Genomic DNA, 20563 nt, shown 5'->3' on the forward strand with positions numbered 1-20563 from the left:
GTACTAAATTAAGAAGCCTTTTCATTTTTGTGTTTGAATTTTTTTTTCAGTCTTTGATTCTTCTGTGTTAATGGAAATGGGAAAGTGTGAAGTTTTCTTCATATAATGGCTTCCTACTGCTCCAGGGGTATCCTGTTCCCTGCAAAGACGAATTTCTGACTTCCTTGGGTTTTTATTTTTTCTCTGCCTTTTAATTTAATTTAATTTTTTATTTTTTAAGGATTTTATTTGTTTATTTGAGAGGGAGAGAGCAGAAGAGGGGGAAGGGTCTGAGGGAGAAGCAGACTCCCCATTGAGCAGGGAGCCTGATGTGGGGCTCGATCTCAGGACCCTGTGATCTTGACTTGAGCTAAAGGCGGATGTATAATTGACTGAGCCACCAGACACCCCTTCTCTGCCTTTAAAAAAAAATTATTTGTTTTTTAAGTGATCTCTACACCCAACATGGAGCTCAAACTCCCGACCCCTAGTCAAGAGTTGCACCCTACCAGCTGAACCTGTCAGGTGCCCTTGGGTTTTATTCTTTTTTTGAGTATATTTGTGCTTACATTCTTGGAGGATATTAATGAGAAATGGGATTATATTTTGTTACCAGTCTGATTCTGAAGTGTTAGGAATTTTATCCTTTCTCTTTGAAGTTGTCCCATTTGCCACTATTTGTCTAGCATGATTCCTTTTTCATTCAAATTACTTAGCCATCTGTGGGTCTTTTTAGTTTAATGGTTTGTAACCTACATTGGCTCAGGGATCTTTTCTTCTGCCTTTTCTTATTTCTTTTACTTTATTTTTTTACTCTTTCCGTGACTCATATTTTATGTGTTGATCTTTCTGGATTGTTCCTCCATGTTGTTTTGTGTTTTTTTCCCTTTCTTTTTTCTTCATTTCCTTGACCTTTACATTATGGGAGACCTTCTCTCATCTTTATCTTCCATGCCACTTACTAGCTTTTAGTTTTATTATAATAATAATTATATTTCCAAACATTTATAATATCAAAGAATGGTCTGTGGTTCTTTGATCACTCCTGTTACAGAGCGTTCTATTTTATCAAGGCTGTAGCCCTTGAATCTTCACCTGATCTCAGGAGTCCGATTAGACATTTTAATATTCTGTCTTTTGAATTATCTCTGATGGGAGGGTTTTTTCTTTTTGTTGTTCATATTTATATCTTTTGTCCTGTTGTTTGTTTTCTTCAAATGTTTAGTAATCCTTGGTTGTTTGTTTATTTATGTGGAAGTACTTATTTAGATTTGTTTCCCCTTTTTTGGTCTTTTTGGGGAAATTTTGTGTTGCTTCAGCTTTGACATTCCTTTACTCTTAAGAAACGGTATTTATAATGAGCTTCTATATTTTTTAAAAAAATATACTCTAGGGGCACCTGGGTGGCTCAATCATTAAGTGTCTGCCTTCAGCTCAGGTCATGATCCCAGAGTTCTGAGATCGAGCCCCATATCAGATTCCCTGCTCCCTGGGGAAGCCTGCTTCTCCCTCTCCCACTCCTCCTGCTTGTGTTCCTGCTCTTGCTGTCTCTCTCTCTGTCAAATAAATAAATAAAATCTTAAAATATATATATATATATATGTATATATATATGTATTCTAATCTTACTTTCTTTTAATCTACTTACATCATTTCTCTTAACATAAATTCCTGCTATAATTGCATGTATTCTTATCAGTCTAATCCCAATGACATTCTAGCTTCTAGAAATTATTTTAGTGCATGGTCAACTGAAGTACATTCCTTATATCCCAGCACAATTAGAAAAAGAGAAAGGATTTCTTCTTTCTTACCAAGGAAATTACTCCCCCCACCCCCTGCTCCTCTTCTTGTTGTCAGTTTAAGGTTATGGGAGCATGAAGAAAGGTAGGTGCTTGTTTTCTGTCTGTTCTCCTCGTCTTATCTCTCCAAAATTTCAGAGACGATTTTTCCTAAGAAAACCTTAAAGTATATGAAATATGAAGAGTGTAGGCAAGATGTTTATCTTTTTACAGCCTATACTTCTAGAACTTGTGTTGTAAGCTCATATTTAGGAAACAATTAATGACATCTGTATGTGTTTGGCTACTTGACCCTGCTGTTTCTATTTCCTTGTTATCTTTTGAAATCTTGACTTCTTTCTAATCTGGTTATTTCCATTTCTTTCTCGGACTCATTTAGGTCCTTCCTACTGTTTTTCTTCTTTTAGTTACCATTCTCAGAAATGACACACTTCATCTTCCACACTGAGATAAAATTCACTTCTTATCAAATATGGTTCCCTTTAAGGATGAGAGTCAAACTGCTCAGTGTGACATAGAATGACCATTCTTGTCTGGCTCTTCCCTCCATGATTTCCCCGATTCATCTTTATGTTTTCTTTACCTGGAAATACCTGTATTCTTTTTTTTTTTGATTAATTAATTTATTTTAGGGAAAGAGTGAGTGAGAGAGAGAGCATGTACGCAATGGGGGAGAGGGGGCAGAGGGAGAGAATCTCAAGCTGAGTCCCTGCTGAGTGGAGAGCCTGATACGGGGCTCGATCTCACCATCCTCACAAGCTTCTAAGTTGAAACCAAGAATAAGATGCAGGAACACCTGGGTGGCTCAGTTGGTTAAGCAACTGCTTTTGGCTCAGGTTGTGATTCTGCACTCCCAGGATGGAGTCCCACATCAGGCTCCCTGCTTGGCAGGGAGTCTGCTTCTCCCTCTGACCTCTCTCCTCTCATGCTCTCTCTCTCTTCCAAATAAATAAATAAAATATTTTTAAAAAAGAGAGAGATGAATAACCAACTGATCCACCCAGGGGCCCCAGAATTATCTTCATTCTGATCTTTTTTTTTTTTTTTAACTAGGGAACTTGTTCGCTCTCTCATGGTGAAGTTAGCTCTTCTTCTTTTACCATTCCAGTACTTGATTTGTGCTGATTTACAGAACTGAACACTTTGTTGTGATTATTTTTAAGTGTCCATCGGCACTCTTTAGATAGTAGTTCCTTGGTAGGCAGGTGTAATGCTTCTAGAAAACTATGTCAGGTGTGGCATACATAGTCAATTCAAAATACTTGAATGAACTGTGGATTGGTCATATTTATCATCACTAGGGTGTATAAGTCAGTCATTCAGTCATTTCTTTGAAAGAGAAAATTTTCTTTTAGACTTTGAATCCCTGAAAATAAACATAGCCATTCCTGACAGAAGGAAGTAGCCGTCAGGGTGGAGGCCAAAACAGGAGAGAGGGAGATCAGTCCCGGCTCACCAAGGGAGAAGCCTGGTGCCGTGGCACATACATAGGGAAGCAAAGCACTTTAGTGTGAGCTGGTAGAACTAGAGGTACTGAGTTTATGTCTGAAGATCTGGCCTGTTATTTTGCTATGATAAAATATTTTAAGTTTTCTGTGAAATCAGTGTTCTTAGGACAACAGTTAAATTTAGTGTTTACATTACTGCTACTAGTAGAACTATGTCAGGTAGCAGAAGAATGTCCAAATGCTCTTGTGAAGAAGACTGTGGTTTTTGTTCAGAATAAATCATAAGGCAAGCAATTGTTAAAACAAGAAAGGAGGCTTGTCTGCTATGTAACCGGAGCGACTAGTCTTTCCACAATGATTGTGAGTGAGCATAATGCCTACTGTGTACAGAAAGTGCTCTGCTAGGTATTCTGGGAGCAGGAGAGGAAATAAGAGACTGGGTCCCACCCTTAAGGACTGTACTTTCATTAGGCAGAAAACTAGGGCCTATGGAAAGATTTATTAGTTGCCAAAACAGTGTATTAGTATGTACAGAGCAAGACACGAGCAATAGAAAAGTTTAAATTTTAAAAATGTGCAAAATAAAGAATGGTATAATCTAGGTGGAGGAATGACTGCCTTCTTCTCCACCTGTCAGTTCTAAGGTAGACTCGTACCCCTCACCCACTGCCAAGAAAAGGAGAGATGTTTGAAGGAAGCGTGATCAATGTCACTGTTGGAAGAGCTGTGCCTTGTCTTGGGCCTCAAAAGTTTGGTGGCATTTGGTGAGTGAACATTAGAAACAAAGAGGTGGACATATGGAATGTGCCTTTGGGATCTGTAAGAAGCTTCTGTTGGCCTTGAGTAGGGGAAGAGATTTGAAGGTCTGGTTTGGAATCTAGAGGTTGGTTGGTGCCTATGTAACATTGTCTTTTGCCCAGATCCTACCTGGGATACTATTTTGACTAATTGTTTACATGTCTTCATGGGTCAGCTCCTTTGGCAAACAGGAATCAGGAACTATCAACTTTGAATTCCCTATAGCAAATAGCATAGGACTTGACACATAGTAGGGCCCTCAACACCTACTTACTGAATTAGGAGAACTAACACATGTTTAGGTACCTCAGAAATAGCCCCGTATGATGACATTTTATTCTAACATTATATCAAATTATATAGTATAATGTGGGAGAGAATATTGTAGGGTAGAATAGTGGGGTGTCATGGAAAGGGGCGAATCTGGTTTTCATCAGGACTCATTGACTTATGCACTTCATGAACCTGGGCAAGTTCTTTTGCAATATGTATTTGTATCTGAGACCATTTCTTAGCTACCGTTCTTCTGGCCTTTGTTCCCTCCTCTACTGAGGAGCGAGTGCCTCCCTCACAGTGTTGTTGTAAGGATTCAGTGAAAGCTAGCTCTGTGCCTGGCTCAGAGTGGGTGTTCACATAACTACCGTTAATAATCCCAATACTGGGGGCGCCTGGGTGGCTCACTGGGTTAAAGCCTCTGCCTTCGGCTCAGGTCAGGAGCCCAGGGTCCTGGGATTGAGCCCTGCATCGGGCTCTCTGCTCTGCAAGGAGCCTGCTTCCTCCCCTCTCTCTCTGCCTGCCTCTCTGCCTACTTGTGATCTCTGTCTGTCAAATAAATAAATAAAATCTTTTAAAAAAGATCATAATAGTGGTTATTTTTTGTTATTCTTAATTCACACTGAAACCTTGGTATGCATGTTTTGAGTGGCAAAATGCACTCTTTCAGTCAGATTATTGAGCAAGGACCAAAATAACATACAACCGTGTTCTACCAAATATTGGTTTTGGAAATAATGACCTGTGACATGGTTCTAAGGAGAATGCATCGTAGGCCCCATTCTTCTCAGCAGTAGGGTTTTCAGCCCCTGCCTTGGTCCCTTCCAGACCCTATGCAAACTTGATTTCCTTGACCCTCATAGCAGTTCAAAAATTGTTGGCTATGGCTTTTTATCCTCATTTTGCAGAAGCTGAAGAAATTAAGGATCAGGTGACAAGGTTAGTGAGTGTGAAAGTCATTTATAATAATGGTAAGAAAAAGCATAGGCTAAAGTTAAATTTTAAATCAGTGTCTACAATAAGTGGGAGGTAAGATAAAGCACAGTCAATATGAACACTTGGAAAGATCACTGAAAAATGAGACTCTGCCTGTCGTAAGCGTGAATGTCATCTCATTAGTCTTTCAGCCTATTGACTAGGAAAAGTGTATGCAAGTCTCATTTTTCAAAGACAATGACCTTTTTGGCAACACAGAGTCACAAAATGCCACATTTTGCTCTTCATGGTTTTCACTGAAAATTTATAAACTTCAATTTTCAAGTGTTCTGAAGAGATGACCTATCACACTGGTTGTCTGTCAAGTGTTTTTCAAAGCCCTTATAGGGCAGGTATATTGCACTGTAATAAATATAGAGCCTGGACATCATTTTGACTTGAAGGATTCGTTTTTAGTTATAAAAAGCTCTGTAGTGTGAAGTAAAACAGCGTCTTTGACTTCCCACTTGCCTAGACCTCAAAATGTGGAATCAGCTTTGGGAACCTCATTTTATCTCCTCATCAGGCATCAAGTTCTGCATAGTCTTTTCCTCTAATCACTTGTCAAAAAAAATGTCATTTCCTCCTTGAAGTGGTGTAGTTTCTTCTACTTTGGTGCATCTCTAGTATTTTTAAGTTTAATCACTGTTAGACTCACTTAGCCCACTCCTGAGTATGATTTTTTTTTAATTTAAATATGAATTCCCTCTATTCTACTTTGAGCCAGTGACCATATCTTAGTCAATAGTGTGTTCCTACCACCAAACACACCGCCTCATGCATAGTGGGTACTTTGCCTCGTTATTTAGTGACATGAATTGCCTTGATTATGGTCAAACCCCATTTTGGAGACCAGAGATAGCACTTCTTTGTAATGTCCGAAGACTAAATTGAGAAAAGAAGAAAGAAAAAGCCAAATACTGCAGATAATAATCTTGAAATGACGTAGTTACTGTGGGCTTTGTTATTGTTGGTCTGCCAAAAAAGTGACTTAAGTTTAAACCAGAATCTTCCACTTTACAAATGGTAACTCCCATCTCAGTACTAGTAAGTTTTTTTTAAATTTTCTCTTTCTTTTAATTTTCTTTTTTTTAAATTAATTTTTTATTTTTTATTCCAGTACTAGTAAGTTTTTATTGATACTGTTATTTTAAAAGAGCACGAAAACCTAATTGGATAAGGATCAAATGAATGCCCCCAAACTAGATCCATCTGTGACTTTTTATATTAAGTGAACTCCCCCACCCCGCTACCTTTCTGGGGAATCTATGCAGGTTTTGAAATTCCAAGTAGGGAATTCTGTAGAGTTTGTAATGTCTCTTTTCCTTTTGAGGAATATGAGATCATTATGCATATAAAACCTACCCCAAAAGCGTCAAGTGTAAAGCAGTTAAGTGAACCCTGCTTAGTACCAGTCTAGATAATGAAATGGAAAGTTTGTGTCTGAGTTGCCTAGAATCTTCCATTTTGCCTTGTTACTACAACAACCGCCTTGTAAGCTAGAAATTACAAGACGGTTTCTCCTACTGACTGCAGTGGTTCACTCCCTGTGCTGTGGCTGAAGAGCAGAGTAGATGCTTGTGAAGTCATCAGTGCAGCAGGGATCTTACCATCCTAATACCTTAGATTAGTTTTAATATTATGATACTTTTTGTCATGTTGAGTGTTTCTTTTTTTCTTTATTTAGAAACACTGAATTTCTGAAAATTTTCTTGTTAGCAATCAATGATTTTAGTTGTGACTCTCCTCCAAACCCCCCACATTTTTAAAATACAGTTTTCAGTTAGTGTAAGAATAAAGGCAAAATGGTTGTTAAATGGTTGTTAAAATTTTGTGTTTGCATTGAGCAGTGATTATTGTCTAAATGCTTTTAATTGAGTGAAAGATGCTGAGTTAAAGAATTCTGTGCTTTTTTAAAAGTGATAAACATTTGAAATTCACATATTGTGGTTTAATGCGCCCTTTATATTTAACATTATTATTTTTAGGTTGACTGTTAAGGAAATAATTAACAGAAATACTTAAGCGTATAACCTTAAGGATAGCTGAAAAGTCCATAATACAAAAATTTTAGCTAGTTAAGAAATGAAATGCATCAGTGAATATTAAAAACCTTTTATTGTAACACATAAATTAATACTTTGAGACCAATTCTAACCTCAGGATTATTTTTTGCACCTTACATAATATGTTCTAATCGACCCATTTATCGAATTTATGAGTTGCATAAGTAAATTTAGCTCATCTGCATATTTATGTACTTTAAATAGATCCATGTAAACAGTTTCTTATCTGCCATATGTTGAAATGTTTTAGTAAACTAAAGACATAGCTGCTTAGTCAACAAAGATGGCATTAAATTGCACTGTTTTGGGAAAAAAAAGTTAAGTGAACTAGATGCCTGTTAATCTGGTTCTTTAAATATCATAAACAAAAGTATCAGAATGTGTTTCCAAGGACAAAGGCGGAGTTTTCCCGGCTTTGATTGGTCACTGCCTTGTCCTGTCCCACAGCCATCCTTAATTGGCTTTGGGTAGATTGGAATCACATAAGCAGAGTGACATTTATTACTTTCCTAGTTTCTTTGCACTGAGCCCTGAGATTTCCAAGGAGTCACTGTAAAAGATTTCTTTCATTTCACCCATGATCTATGAGAGGGGTTCCTTCTACGAAGAGCAGGCATGAGTCTGAGTGCGAGAAGAGTCACTCTGCCTACAATAACGCCAATAGTCCTACAGAAAAGGGTATGTGACTTCTTTTGCCTTGTTCTTTCCTTTTCCTTGCTGTTTTTCTTTCTTCCTGTTACTGTGTTGTTTATTAATACACTGGAAACTTTAGTTACATGTCCTGAGAGAGGCTGTCATTCATTGAGGCTAGAGGCAATTAAAGGGGATATTAGGTGAAATTAGACAAAGGGGGGAAATGCCGCGCTAGAATACCTCTGGTAAAAATTCTCCATGTAAAAGCAGCTCGGTCTCGATTTCAGGGCATTGTGATTTAGAGAGTATACTGAATCTTTTGCTTTTTTTTTTTTCTTTCTGTAACTTTAGGCCTCTTTGCCTTCAGTTCAATAGGAAATCTGCTAGCTATTATGTTTTATATTTGTTTACTGAGAAGCAGTTCCTTTGTTTCACTATAATTCATAATACATCCATCTTCATTGTTGAATGGACTGTATTAATTGTTTTTTCTGTTTAAACATATGGCACCAGTTTATTCTCTGGTTTCTACCGATTTCTATTGAGCTGCTGCCTATTTGCTTAAGAAAAACTTTCCATTATATTCCCTTGTGAAAGAGCTTTCTGTTAATTATTAATGCAGTCAATCCTGTGTATGAAAATACTGTATCTATTTGTTTTTTGTAAAGTTTATTTCCATGTCTAACTTGCAGCATCATATTTTATAAGGTAATAAATACACCATGCAATGTAGCATTTAAGTAAAACTGAATATACTAAACTTTTCTTATAACTACTCCAAATAAGAACAATGTCTTGAAATCCTTAAAGAATCAGCTCTCTAGTATAGAAAAGAAAGGCACCAAAACCCATCTTTGGCAATATGCTTTCTGAATGGTTTTGGTGACACTAGAGACTGGAATGTTTATTTCCATACCTGACTTTTAATAGTTAACTGTTAGTTAACTATTAGTGTATTCCGTAAGTCAAAGGTCATGGTGTAATTTGGTTGAAAATGACAAATGTAACAATACAGGAGTTTGTTTTTTTTTTTTTAAATTAGTATCTTTTTTTATTGTGTTTAATTTTTAGGTTTTCAGTTCATTTCCTTATACATTTGACCATTTATTCACTGGGGACATTTTTACTTGACATTGGAATTGTATATGGTAATTTTGCCAATATTTGTTCTTTATCTTTCTCGATGCCTTTTTCTCATGTTAGGCAAATTTAATTGCAGATATTTTGCTTTGAGCTTGAATCTTCATTTTGATTTAGACTAAGCATTAATAATGACCGTAGAGATTCCCTGACTCACTGGAACGTGAAAAGGTATACTAATCTATATCAAATGTGTGTTCTTAGGACTGAGTTTCTTTATGCAATTAATATTGCAGTTTAGAATAACCAGGAAGCTTTCATCATGTCCTTTGATATGACATGTCAGTTTGGTAGGAAGCATAGCACTCGACTGTTTGCTAGCTGTGTGACCTTGGGCAAGTCACTTAAACTCGCAGTCATTACTTCCTTACCTGTAATATAAGAGCTGACAGATTTTCATTAAATGCTTTCTGCAGTATTATTATTGTTTACAATTCTGTGACTCAACTAATATATTTTGTATTTTCATAGTTAAGATATCTAGACCATTTCTTATTAGAGTATAAAACATTAGAAAGAGATGCTGTCGTTTTCAAGGATTTGGAGCACTGGGGTAGGGGCAGCTGGCATGAGTGAAACTCAGCTAGAAAATCCAGCATTGACTGGTAAGTAGCAGAATGAGAATACTCTGGAAAGCTGTGATTATAATTGATGTTAAGTCTGAGCTGCTGATGTTCACATCATTGTGATTTCTCTTGGTCTTTTATAATAAGCCATTTGTCAGGTTTTTATTATAATAGTTAATAAGTCAAAATTCCCTGCACCCAGGTCCATGCTATTGCCTTCCAGTGAGTACACATATTAAATTTCCATATAATTTAGGGCATCACCATTTGCTGAAAGTACTTACATGGTTTCTTTCTCTGGCATTTTAACCTCCAAAGGACACCTTATCTAGGAGACTTTTCTGAAAAATCTTAATATCTCTTATTTTAGGAATTGGGCATGTTTCTGACTAAAAGACTTCCATCTGCTCTGGTCACACCATGGCTCTTTTTTTCCAAGATAGAAAATTATTCCATACTTGTAATTAACTTGTCATTTTCTATACGCACCATAATTTAAGATGATCTGACAAATTAGTACAAGCATTTCTTGGGAGTATTTTGGGGGCAGCTTCTCATTTTCCCAAGAAGGCAGCAGGTGCTTTTCCTTAAGCTTGGCATAAAGTTTGCTCATCTTGAATGAGTGGCTCTTGAAAAATAATTTGCCAGCTGGAATCCTAATCATTTGAAAGGCTGAGGGCATTTCTAAACATGCTTAATAGCACTAGGGAGTAATTTTCTTATCAACTTGTATATCTGATCTAAATGACCATGAGATTCTCCTGAGAGTGACTAGGAACTTTAACTTTAAACATGGCCCCTTAACACAGTATGGGTCTTTTTTGTAGAAGATCAAATACACTTTGATCTTTGAGGAATAGAGACTTTTGGTAGATTCTCTATCGAGTAAAGTTTTAGAAAAAAATTTTTGGTTTCCTCCAATTTTATTAGAGTCAGATTTCCTTGATTCTGGTTAATCATGGTTCCAGCAAAGATTTCGTCTGTCTCAGACACGGTACTTCCTCACCAAATGCTCTGAATGAATCTTTTACCTCATAGCATTTTTCTCGGATAACTACTAGATTAGATCTTTTTTTTTCTTTTAAATGAGAGAAGTCTGAGTCTCTTGGGTGTTGAGTGACTTATGCAAGGTCACCCAGAAGGTCATTGGCAAAGCTAGAAATAGAATCTAGGTCTTGTGACTTCCAGTGTGTTTCTCCTAGATATGTGTTACCTCCTGAAATTAATATGTTAATGAAATTGCCTTATGGGGTGTATAATTGCCATTCAACTTCTAGTCTGGAATTAGCTTAGGCCAATCCTTTCATCTCCCTCTGCACCTCCACCAACTCCCATATGTTCTAGTGTAGAAAACATTTTATTCAGAAAGCAATTGTAAGCAGCAAAGTGTGTGTGTGTGTGTGTGTGTGTGTGTGTGTGGAGAGAGACAGAGAGAGAGAGAGAGAGAGATAGAATTTATACCCAGTGGTCTAGATTGGTACATTACATCAAGAAACTATTTTAAGGTCCCAGAGAATTAACAAAAGATTCAAAGATTGTAAAGTATACATTACATGTAATATAAAATTCATATTCTTTTTATAGAAAGCCTTCAAGATCAGAAGGCCAGATGTCCATATTCTGACTCTATGAGTAGGTATGTTTCATGCCTCTATCACATTTACATTGTTTTGCAAATTATATTTACAAGCATTTCTGCATTTTTTAATCCAAACTACAATTATGAGAGATATTCATGAACACACACGATCCTGAAGCATCTTCTGAAATCTCAGAGAGGAAAAAGGATAATTTCTTGAATACATTTTCCTTAAGATTCAAATCCTTTTGAAAATCTGAAATTCATGAGTGTAATATGGAGCAATGCCATTTATCAGAAGAGTCAATGCTCTGTCTATACAAGAGAATAGTTTATGTTATATTCATTTCCTTCCTCATACAGTTAGAATCATTGCTGTGATTTTCTAAAAATAATTTTGTAAAGAATGAAAGAATACAGATTATCATATCACTGTTTTGCCCAGAAACTTTTAAATTTATACAAAATCTATCCAAATGGATGTATTGCCTCTGCTTCAAGGCCTGTGCCCCGCGTGGAGCCTCTGCCCAGTCCGTGGCTTTCTTCCTGGCGCTCGAAACACTGTTTGATGTTTGTCCCTCTGTACTTCGGCCCCCGGTTCTATGCTCCAGGGCCTGTAGACAGCTCCAGGACTCGGTCTGCTTTTCCTGGAGGCTGTCTATTGTCTGTGCCGCTGCTCAAGCTGTGGTTCCATTCTGAAGCTTTTCAAGACTTTTGCAGCACATCTTTCTTAGTGGTATCTTGATTCCGTGTCCGTGGATGTGCCTTTGTTCCCGATTTCCCAATTCAGTAGGTACTGCCTTGTGACAACAGTTCTTTGATTGCCTTTTCTGATACTGAAGGCTTCCCTAGTCTTCTATAGTTGTGGATCATAATTATGCTTTCTGACGACTCAGATTTGCCTTTTATGCTTTTCTGTGTGTCTGGTTTTGTTTTGTTTTTGTTTTTTTTAAATAAATCTTGTACTATTTCGTTTTCAAAAACCTGTCTTTTTTTGTCTTACATCCAGAATTTAGATATTGAAGAGACTCCTTAACTAAAGTGTTTTGTCAGTTACGAGCTGAATTTTATTTCATGTACCCAGAAAACTGAAATGACAGCACATTAAATAGGAAGATTTATTTTTCTTTCACTTTATAAGACTCCATCCAAAGCTAATATAGCAGCCTGACAATGTCCTGAGGCAACCAAGTTCCTTCTTGCTTTCTGTTGTATCTTCCTTAGTGTGGGTCTCTTTTCCTTTTATGGAAAGATAAATGCAAATCTCCAGTCATCCTGTTCACATTCCTGGCATACAGAATGGGAAGCACCAAGGGCGTGCTGGCTTGCTCTGTCAGATGTTAGCATGGCACCCTGAAGTAACCAGGAACTTTTGCTTACATTTTACTGGCTGGGATTCTGTCATGTGGTCAACCCTAGTGACCAGGGAAGCCAGGAAATGTAGGCCTTGAGCACCACACTCTGCCCTTCTCATCAGAGTCTGGACTCATCAGGAAGGGGGGAGGGGAACAGGGGCTCTTGGTGGGTAGCTTGCCGTCCAATTACAAGTGCCTCCAACATATTAGACATTCAGTAAATATTGGTCCCTTGGATTTGTGTTATCCTGTTTCCAGGTACACGTTATGATTATGCTTTATGGACAAATGTATTCTCTTCACTTGTATGGGGATAGTAGAAGGCATAGTAAGGGGGGAAAGAATAGATATCCTGTGGAGGCGAGAGGGTAATGGAGACCCACAGAGGGCTGGCTGGCTTGGTTGTGATGTGGTAATGAGTGTGATTGTTGTTGTTTACTTGGAGTTCTCATTCTTGCTAAACCTTGATCTTTCTTCTGTCCTTTTCTTTGTTTACAGGGTTACTTTGCTACATATCCATCTGGGAAAGGTACCACACAGACCAATGAATTTTGTGTTTTCACAAAATGTGTCTTTTCCTGAGAAGTGAGTTTTTAGGAAGTGTGATGCTTTAGAAATTGTGTGTTTTAGAGCCAGGAAGCCCTGAGTTTGAGCTCAGATTTGTCACTGAGCAGTGGTGTGACTTTGGTTGCCTTCTTTTAAGTTTTTCTGAAAATCAGTTTCTCTGGCCTGGGAATAATGATGCTTCCTCACAGAACACTTGTGAGGATTAAATAGGATGAGTATTTAGAAGTACTTGACTGATATAGTAGGAGCTCAACAAACACCAGTTCCTTTTCTCCCCCCTCGTCTATGAAATGGCATGTTTTACTAGATTCATAAACAGTTTGCAACTCCCTACTACTACGAATTTAAATATTTTTGTGCCCTATCCTATTAAGGTATTATATAAAAATTCCCTTGTAACAAATGAATCAAACAAAAAGTAGGTATCCTTGATATAATGCAGCCAAGGAGAGAAAGTATGCTTTTGAAATGCCAATAGAGTATTACCCCCACCTTAAAAGACCACCAGAGACGTGAGTCAAAGCCAATCACTTTTCACATGCTGGTAACTCTAGGGGGGGGCTCTAATTGAATTTAAAAACATTAATACAACTATTAAATGCTGGTGAATTTTTTTTAAAAACCTGGGAACATAGATTTAACTAAAATAAGATAGGTGAGCTAATTTCTCTTTTCACTGTCCTGGGAAGAATCAGGCACAGTTATGTATTTAAAAGAGGTAAAACTGTGCCTAATGTAAAGGTATTGTTTCAGTAGACAAAGGTGACATTACCGGAGTGTTAACTAATGATGGCAGGGGCTGTGTCACTTGAGCATCGCTGGACTCAAGTGCCCAACATAGGGAAGTTTCAGAGTTGGTATGTAATTGCTGTTAGTTGATACATTTGTCTCCCTGTCGCATTCACTTCATTCTCCCCTGGTCTCACACTTGTGGTGAAAAGCCTTGCACTCAGGTTCCACCTCAGCTACCCACCTTCCCTCTTCATGACCTTTATCCAGCTCCAGCTTGCCACTGGGAATGACTTGGTATACTCACTGTCCTGGACACACACCTATAAAATCAAAACAGCTCTAATGTGTTCAGCACTGATGACACATTCCCTTTAGTCCTCATAAGAACCCAAACCCCATTTGGGATGAGGAATGTGAAGCTCGGCGGGGCGGGGGAGGGAGGAGGACGACGGGGTAGGTTAAGTGTCCTGCCCAAAGCACATGTTTGGTCAGTGACCAGGCAGGACGGAGCTCTGGGTCAGCGCCAGCGTGCCTGCAGGAGGCCACCTCTCCCAGACGCATGGGTGTGTCTGAGGCAGAGCCTTCTGCCTTCCCCACTCAGCAAACCCTGCCGGCTCCTTAGTCCTCTCGTGGGACTGGTCCCACCTTCCTCCATCTCTTTATCCCTCTTGTCATTTTTCCTTGCTGCGCACTCAGTCGTGCCTCAAAGATGTAGTGACTAAACCATATGTCAGAGTTCCTTAGAGCTCAGTGGGGCTCTAGGAGTCTCGTGAGACTTACTAAATGCCTTATTCACTTTCAAAAATTTGTAGTAAAGATCACTTAGAGTAATCGGGTCCTACGAGTTTGTCCGTTCTATAGAATGAGGAATCTAGGACTCATCGCTGGGGACCTGGTGATTTAGGATCTGATCACAGAGCGGACTTCAAAGTCCACCATCACCATGAGCACCTGGGCTGAACCTCCGTGGGAATGGGGGCTGTAACTCTTGTTCTTGTGTTGTTGTTTTGGTTCCTTTAAAGATTTTATTTATTTATTACTTATTTGTCAGAGAAAGAGAGAAGCAGGTGGAGGGAGATGCAGGCTCCCTGCTGAGCAAGGAGCCAGATTCCAGACTCCATCTCCATCAACCCCAGGACCATGAGATCACCACCTGAGCCAAAGGCAAACAAACGCTTAACTGGCTGAGCCGCCCAGGCGCCCCAGCTCATGTTGTTTTGTAAACCACAATGCCTGGTCTGCATTTGGCAATGAAGGCAGATTAAAAATCCTCAGGCTGATCAACAGTCTCTGACTCTTGCTTGAGGGCAGTGTCAGGGCTGGCTCTCCTGGCCATGCGCCAGCACCCAAGTCAAATCTGGAAAATAATAATTTCTTTTTGGCAGGAGAAAGAGACAAGACTTTTGGTAATTTCAGATATTAAACCCTCTGCAAGGGTAAAGATTTTCTACCCCTGGAGGTATTAAAAATACTTGTTCTTTAGACAGTTCCTGAAAAAGAATTCGAAAATCATTTTTGGCACACATGCCATTGTGGGAAAGTGAGCATAAATGCTTCTTAATCGGCTGTGTGTGTTTGGACATATACATTCAGTTGTGTTTGTAAAAATATCAGGAATTTTATTTTGTAGTTTCAGAAGTCAGATTCGTTTGGGTAGTTCTATCAAGATTCAAAGAAATATTTTGACTTCACCTTTCAAAAATGCTAGGGGAAACCTCCGTCTTGAGTTCTAGGAAAGATTGTTACTGAGGTGACTTTATATGCAGTATGTGTGTATATATATATTTCTCCCAAAAAATCCTTATTGAAGTTAAGATGTACACATGGTTAGATAAACCATGTGTATGTTTCAGATAGAAACATTCAAATTGTTAAGAATATTTTTAAATGGCTTTAAATTTTTTGTTAAAGCTTGTAATTATAATAGGGCCTCCATAGGGTTAACAATGTTAAAGTTGTAGTTTTCAGAACATCCTAGTTTCTCTATTTGTGCTCACTGAGAAGTGAAGACTCCCTCTGCTGGCCGTTTCAGATCATGCACTTTTTCAGGCAAGTTAATGCTGCAAAAAGTGAAACCAAAGAACAGCCTGTCTTGACATCCAAAAAGCTAGATGTTTGGAGACATATGTGCATTTTTATGTTGTGGTTTTTAGTTATCTAATACTTTTACCTGAGATGCCATATAGAAGCAGCAGCTTACAGAAGCGTGAAAGTTGGAGGAGCAGAGTGTCCAGAACAGGGTCAGATAGGAGAGACCAGAGAGATTCCCCAGCTGGCTCCGCCACGGAATAGGTGGGCATCCTCCGCTAGTTGGACCCTCCTCAGAAGCGGCTTCTTTGTTTGTAAAATGAGAGGATTTTGGTGGATGTTCTCCAAGAGTCCTTTTGACCTTTACTATTTTGTGTTTTGAACAGTATTGACTACATTTCTTTTTCATGAATGTGTACTATACGTGTTTTGCACTGTAAAATAAATATTTTAAGAAAGGAAGGAAAGGTAAAATGACAAAAATGGTTATAAATCACTTGCTTCTACTGCTGTCACAGCGTGGGGATGATAGGTCTAGAAAGTGATATTTTGTATGCAATTATAACTTTATACTATATATATACTATTATAATACCTCCCAGATGTCCCAGAAAGACGGAACAAAGCATATTTCATTGATCCTATGGCACCTTGAATTATAAGAAGTGTCATTATTTTATATGTTTCCAATTATATTTGACATACCACTGATGACATGTTGCATCCAAGTTTCAGAGACGTTAAATGTGAGGAAATGTGCCTTTAAAAATTACTAAAATAAGGTAGTGCTTCAGTTGATGCCAGCAGCCCAAGAATTGCACTGAAAAGTCTGATGTGTCCCAGGCAGTAATAAGTGATTCTCTTTCCTTTCTTCTCGTTCACCCCTCTCTTACCCCTTTCTCTTCTTAACCCTTCCTGCACCCCTCCCCAACTTGTCCTTCCCACTGTGTCACACCGTTTTTAACTTTTTTACTTAGACATGTCTTATGGGTATTCTGGGAAGAAACGATTGCTTAAAACCTGAAATGAGATACTGGAATAACATTGTGTCCAACATAAGCATGACCGGTGGGTTTTCTGCTTTAAATATGAATAAACATTAGCACTTGTGAAGTTTTTTTTTTTTTTTTTTTTTAACTTCAAAGATGAATTAGCACTGGCATCTTCACAGGAATTACATGAGTTTTAAAAACACTGAGGCTTCAGAGAGTACTCCTTTGATGAAGTCATTGGAAACATGAGTGTGGGGTTTGGGATTTGACCCTCTTTATTCATGTTGGATTTAGGTCCTAAAATAACATGTCTGTATGCATACGTAGATGTGTGTGTGCATGGCTTAGGTTTAGACTTCCATTTTTTAATGTTTGCCTTCTTTTATAATGAAGTTGGAGCTGTTTCTTTTGCCCTTTCCCCCCCTACTATGTAACAGAGCGTACTGAAAGGGCTTCCAGTTTCTTCTTTGCAAAACTGAACCCCCACTTAAGTCTTTCTTGCTACCCTGGAGGAAGAAAGACAACCCAAGGTAGGAACAGCCTGTGGGGGATCTTGGCCTGAGAAGGAGAGCAGAAAGGCTCAGTAATGGAGTTGGAGGCTCAAGTGAAGGAGAAGGACATCAAAGAGACTTCCTGCATCCCCCTTGGCCTGCAGACTGGCTTTCTTCTCTTGGGTGGAAGCCTGGCCAGACCACGACTTGGCATTGTCACTCTTCCAAGCAGTCAGGTGTGACAGTTCCCAGTCCCTTGCCATGCCAGCCGTGGGGCTTTTCCACCCTGGGGCCCTTTGGCTCGATGCTGGATGGGAAACAAATTAATACATCTTAAATCTCCATCCTTACATTTTGAATTTATATCCAGAACCCCTGGAAGGTTCTACATGGGCCTCCAGTAACACAGGTCCTTCAACTCTGGATTCGTTTATCTGTGTATCCAGGCATGCCCTATAGTTTTCCTATTGAGGTAAAATGACATACAAATGTAGATGCGGTCAGAGTTTTTACAGAGATGCTGAGGGGAGGGAGCCAGCTTGTGACCCTGAGGACTGCAGACTAATGGAAAGAGCCTGGCTCAGTCATTGGTGGTGTGATGGGCCTGCCTCAGCGAACTCAGAGCTGTCTGCCTCTGATTTTGAATGTGAGAGAAAAATTAGCCTCCATTTGGTCAAGAGTCCATGGTAGGGTATGCTTTCTGTTCCTTACAGAACCTGCTCCTCAGTGGTTAGGTCGTCATGTGGTTATTTGTCATTATTTTCCTACCACTTTGTAATCCTATTTTTATAGAATTATCATTTAAAACTTAATTCTTTCCAACCATTGAAGAAAGGTATCCTGCCATTTGCATATCTAAATAAAGATCCCGTCTGTGGTGGCCTCCTCATTGGTTTGTGTTGATGGAAACCAGGGTCCAGCAGTGCCGGGTGAGGACCCTCCTTCTGCAGGCCTCCTGAACCCTGTGCTTCCTCACCTGCTCCTCAGAGCTGAGTCCCTCTGACCTTGGCAAAGCGGTCTGTCTATTGTTGCATGCACGTGTTTTCCTTCTTCAGTCCTCTCTGTCTTGTCCTGCCCAGATGTCCTCCGACTATTCCCTCTCCTTCCTTCCTTCCTTCCTTTCTTTCTTTCTTTCTTTCTTTATTTTCTCACAGAATACCAGAATTGAAATGGACCAAAGAAATCACCTTATCCACCTTTGTTCAGTTCACAGATTTCCTAAAATCTTGCCCTATGTTTTCTCTTTGGTCTCAATGTATTTTTTCCTCCCCTGGGGGTTTTCAAACCCTGTGAGGTTTCCAACATTAGGAATCCCTAATGTTGTCTTCTGCAGACCCGAGACTGATGGGTTCATTCATCACTAAAAAAATAGTTCTGGTTATCAGCTGTGTGCCAGGCACTGTAGCAACTGCTGGGGCCCCAGTGGAAAGCAAACTTTGACATCGTTTCTGCTGTCATGCAGCATTCTGAGCATTGGAGGCTGATGGATAGTAATCATAGAGTTGTGGACACACACCCAGGGCAAAGAGGGCCTGGAACTACACAGGGAGGGTCACTGAAATTTCCCCACAGAAATAATGGTTCATATGACGGATGGAAAGTAGAAGGTGGGAAGACAGTATACAGAGCAGTCGTAGCAGCGTATGCAAAGGCTCTGTATCGGGAGGGAGCATGACTATTTCAAGAAACTGAGGAAAAATAGTTTGTTTGGAGTTAGAGAATAAGGAAAAGATTACAGGCCATAAATTTGAAAAGAGCCACAAGGTATGGAATAGACCTGTTTGTGCTGGTTAATTTCTATAGTTCTGAAATTGCTGGCAATATCTATTTTGAGTTAATATCTTATAACTAATTGAACATGTATGCTTTATGTGCAAGTAAACTGTGTTTTTGAAATATTTTTTTAATGGGGAGAATTTAAGACACCCTACAACTGGCTCTCTCTAAACTATGTATTTTGTTAGAGATTTGGAATAAGGAATAATGAATGTATTATTTTCCGTTTCCTTCAAGGGAACACAGAGAGTCGCCTAATTCAAAATATCTAAGAATGTTTTCTTTTATCTTAGGACACTGCATTCTTCATTTAGAAGAATGTAAAAATCCAGGGCTACTCTGACCTTGATATAAAAATATTTCTCATGATTTAGGTACATTGTTTATCTGTTGAAAATAGTAGGGGGGAAAAGGACCCGGAAACATTTAAAGATTGCTTTATAATCCTACTGCACTCGGATGGCAAACTTTTAAAGAGCTGTAGAAATAAGCTTTACTTTGGGACTTGGCTGACATCACACCCCTGTGGGCCTTATTTCTTACTTCCTATTAACCATATGTAAACAACATATAATTAATAGATGCAACAAGTAAATCAATGTTTCTTTTTAGAAGTTATACTTTTCACCATGGGAAGGTCTTAGTATTTCACAGTGCTGCTTAAATTATTTTAAATTAAATCGTAATGAATAAAAATGTTTAATTAAATATTAAGTGTAGTATTTAAATGTAGTTAATTTAAAAATCAAATTTAAATCTTCCCAAAGTAGAAACCTTGACACAGGAGATAACCATGTCCCAGTGCTCCTTTTCCTTCTGGTTTCCTCTTCCTTTCTTTCACTCCTCTTCCTCCTTCTTCTTTTCTTTTAACTTTTCTCACTTAGTTCTGTGGATTCTTGGTCCTCGATGCTTAATCCATGCTCATTTTTTACCGGCTGAGTGAGGATTCCTCTTCCTTCCTCCCATCTCTGAAAAAACAAAGGGTAAGTTGGGGGAGAAGCTACCCTATAGTGAATTACTCGCCAAGGAGGCCACTGCCCGCTTCTGCTCTAGGACATTGACCCGTAACCAGACGACAACTCTGAGTTTGTTTCGCATATTCCAGAATGAACCCGTGCTGGGAAGGAACTTGCTCTCCCTGGCTGGTCACATTCCTGGAGGCTGCAGGGAGAAGGAAGGCTGGCGGTTCGGCCCTTGCCCAGTGGTTTTCGAAGGCTTTCTGAATAATCTGTTCTGAGAATCAGAGTTTCTGGTGATTGTAGCAGATGAATATGATGTGCACTTTGGGGAGCAAGGGGATGTGTATTGAACTGACTTTCAAATTTAATCTCTTTATTTTGCTTTTGCTGTTGTCTTATGTTTT

General features: G+C 38.9%; 1 protein-coding gene across 5 annotated transcripts in view; it reads left to right on the forward strand.

The window, feature by feature from the left end:
* The window catches only part of GRB14 (growth factor receptor bound protein 14), a 115884-nt gene that overhangs the window by 45807 nt on the left and 49514 nt on the right, over positions 1-20563 (forward strand). The window contains exon 1 of one of the 5 annotated variants that reach the window (XM_013052017.2): positions 7813-8019. The exons of the other annotated variants lie outside the window; for them this stretch is intronic. Within the exon in view, the coding sequence (XP_012907471.1) occupies positions 7957-8019 (63 nt within the window). The 5' untranslated portion in view covers positions 7813-7956. Of the gene's footprint in view, positions 1-7812; positions 8020-20563 lie in introns of those variants that run through there. 5 annotated transcript variants of the gene reach the window in all.

The sequence above is a fragment of the Mustela putorius genome, unplaced genomic scaffold (assembly GCF_011764305.1).
Source record: "Mustela putorius furo isolate JIRA1106 unplaced genomic scaffold, ASM1176430v1.1 tig00003869_pilon_pilon_pilon, whole genome shotgun sequence".
Taxonomy (NCBI): domain Eukaryota; kingdom Metazoa; phylum Chordata; class Mammalia; order Carnivora; family Mustelidae; genus Mustela; species Mustela putorius.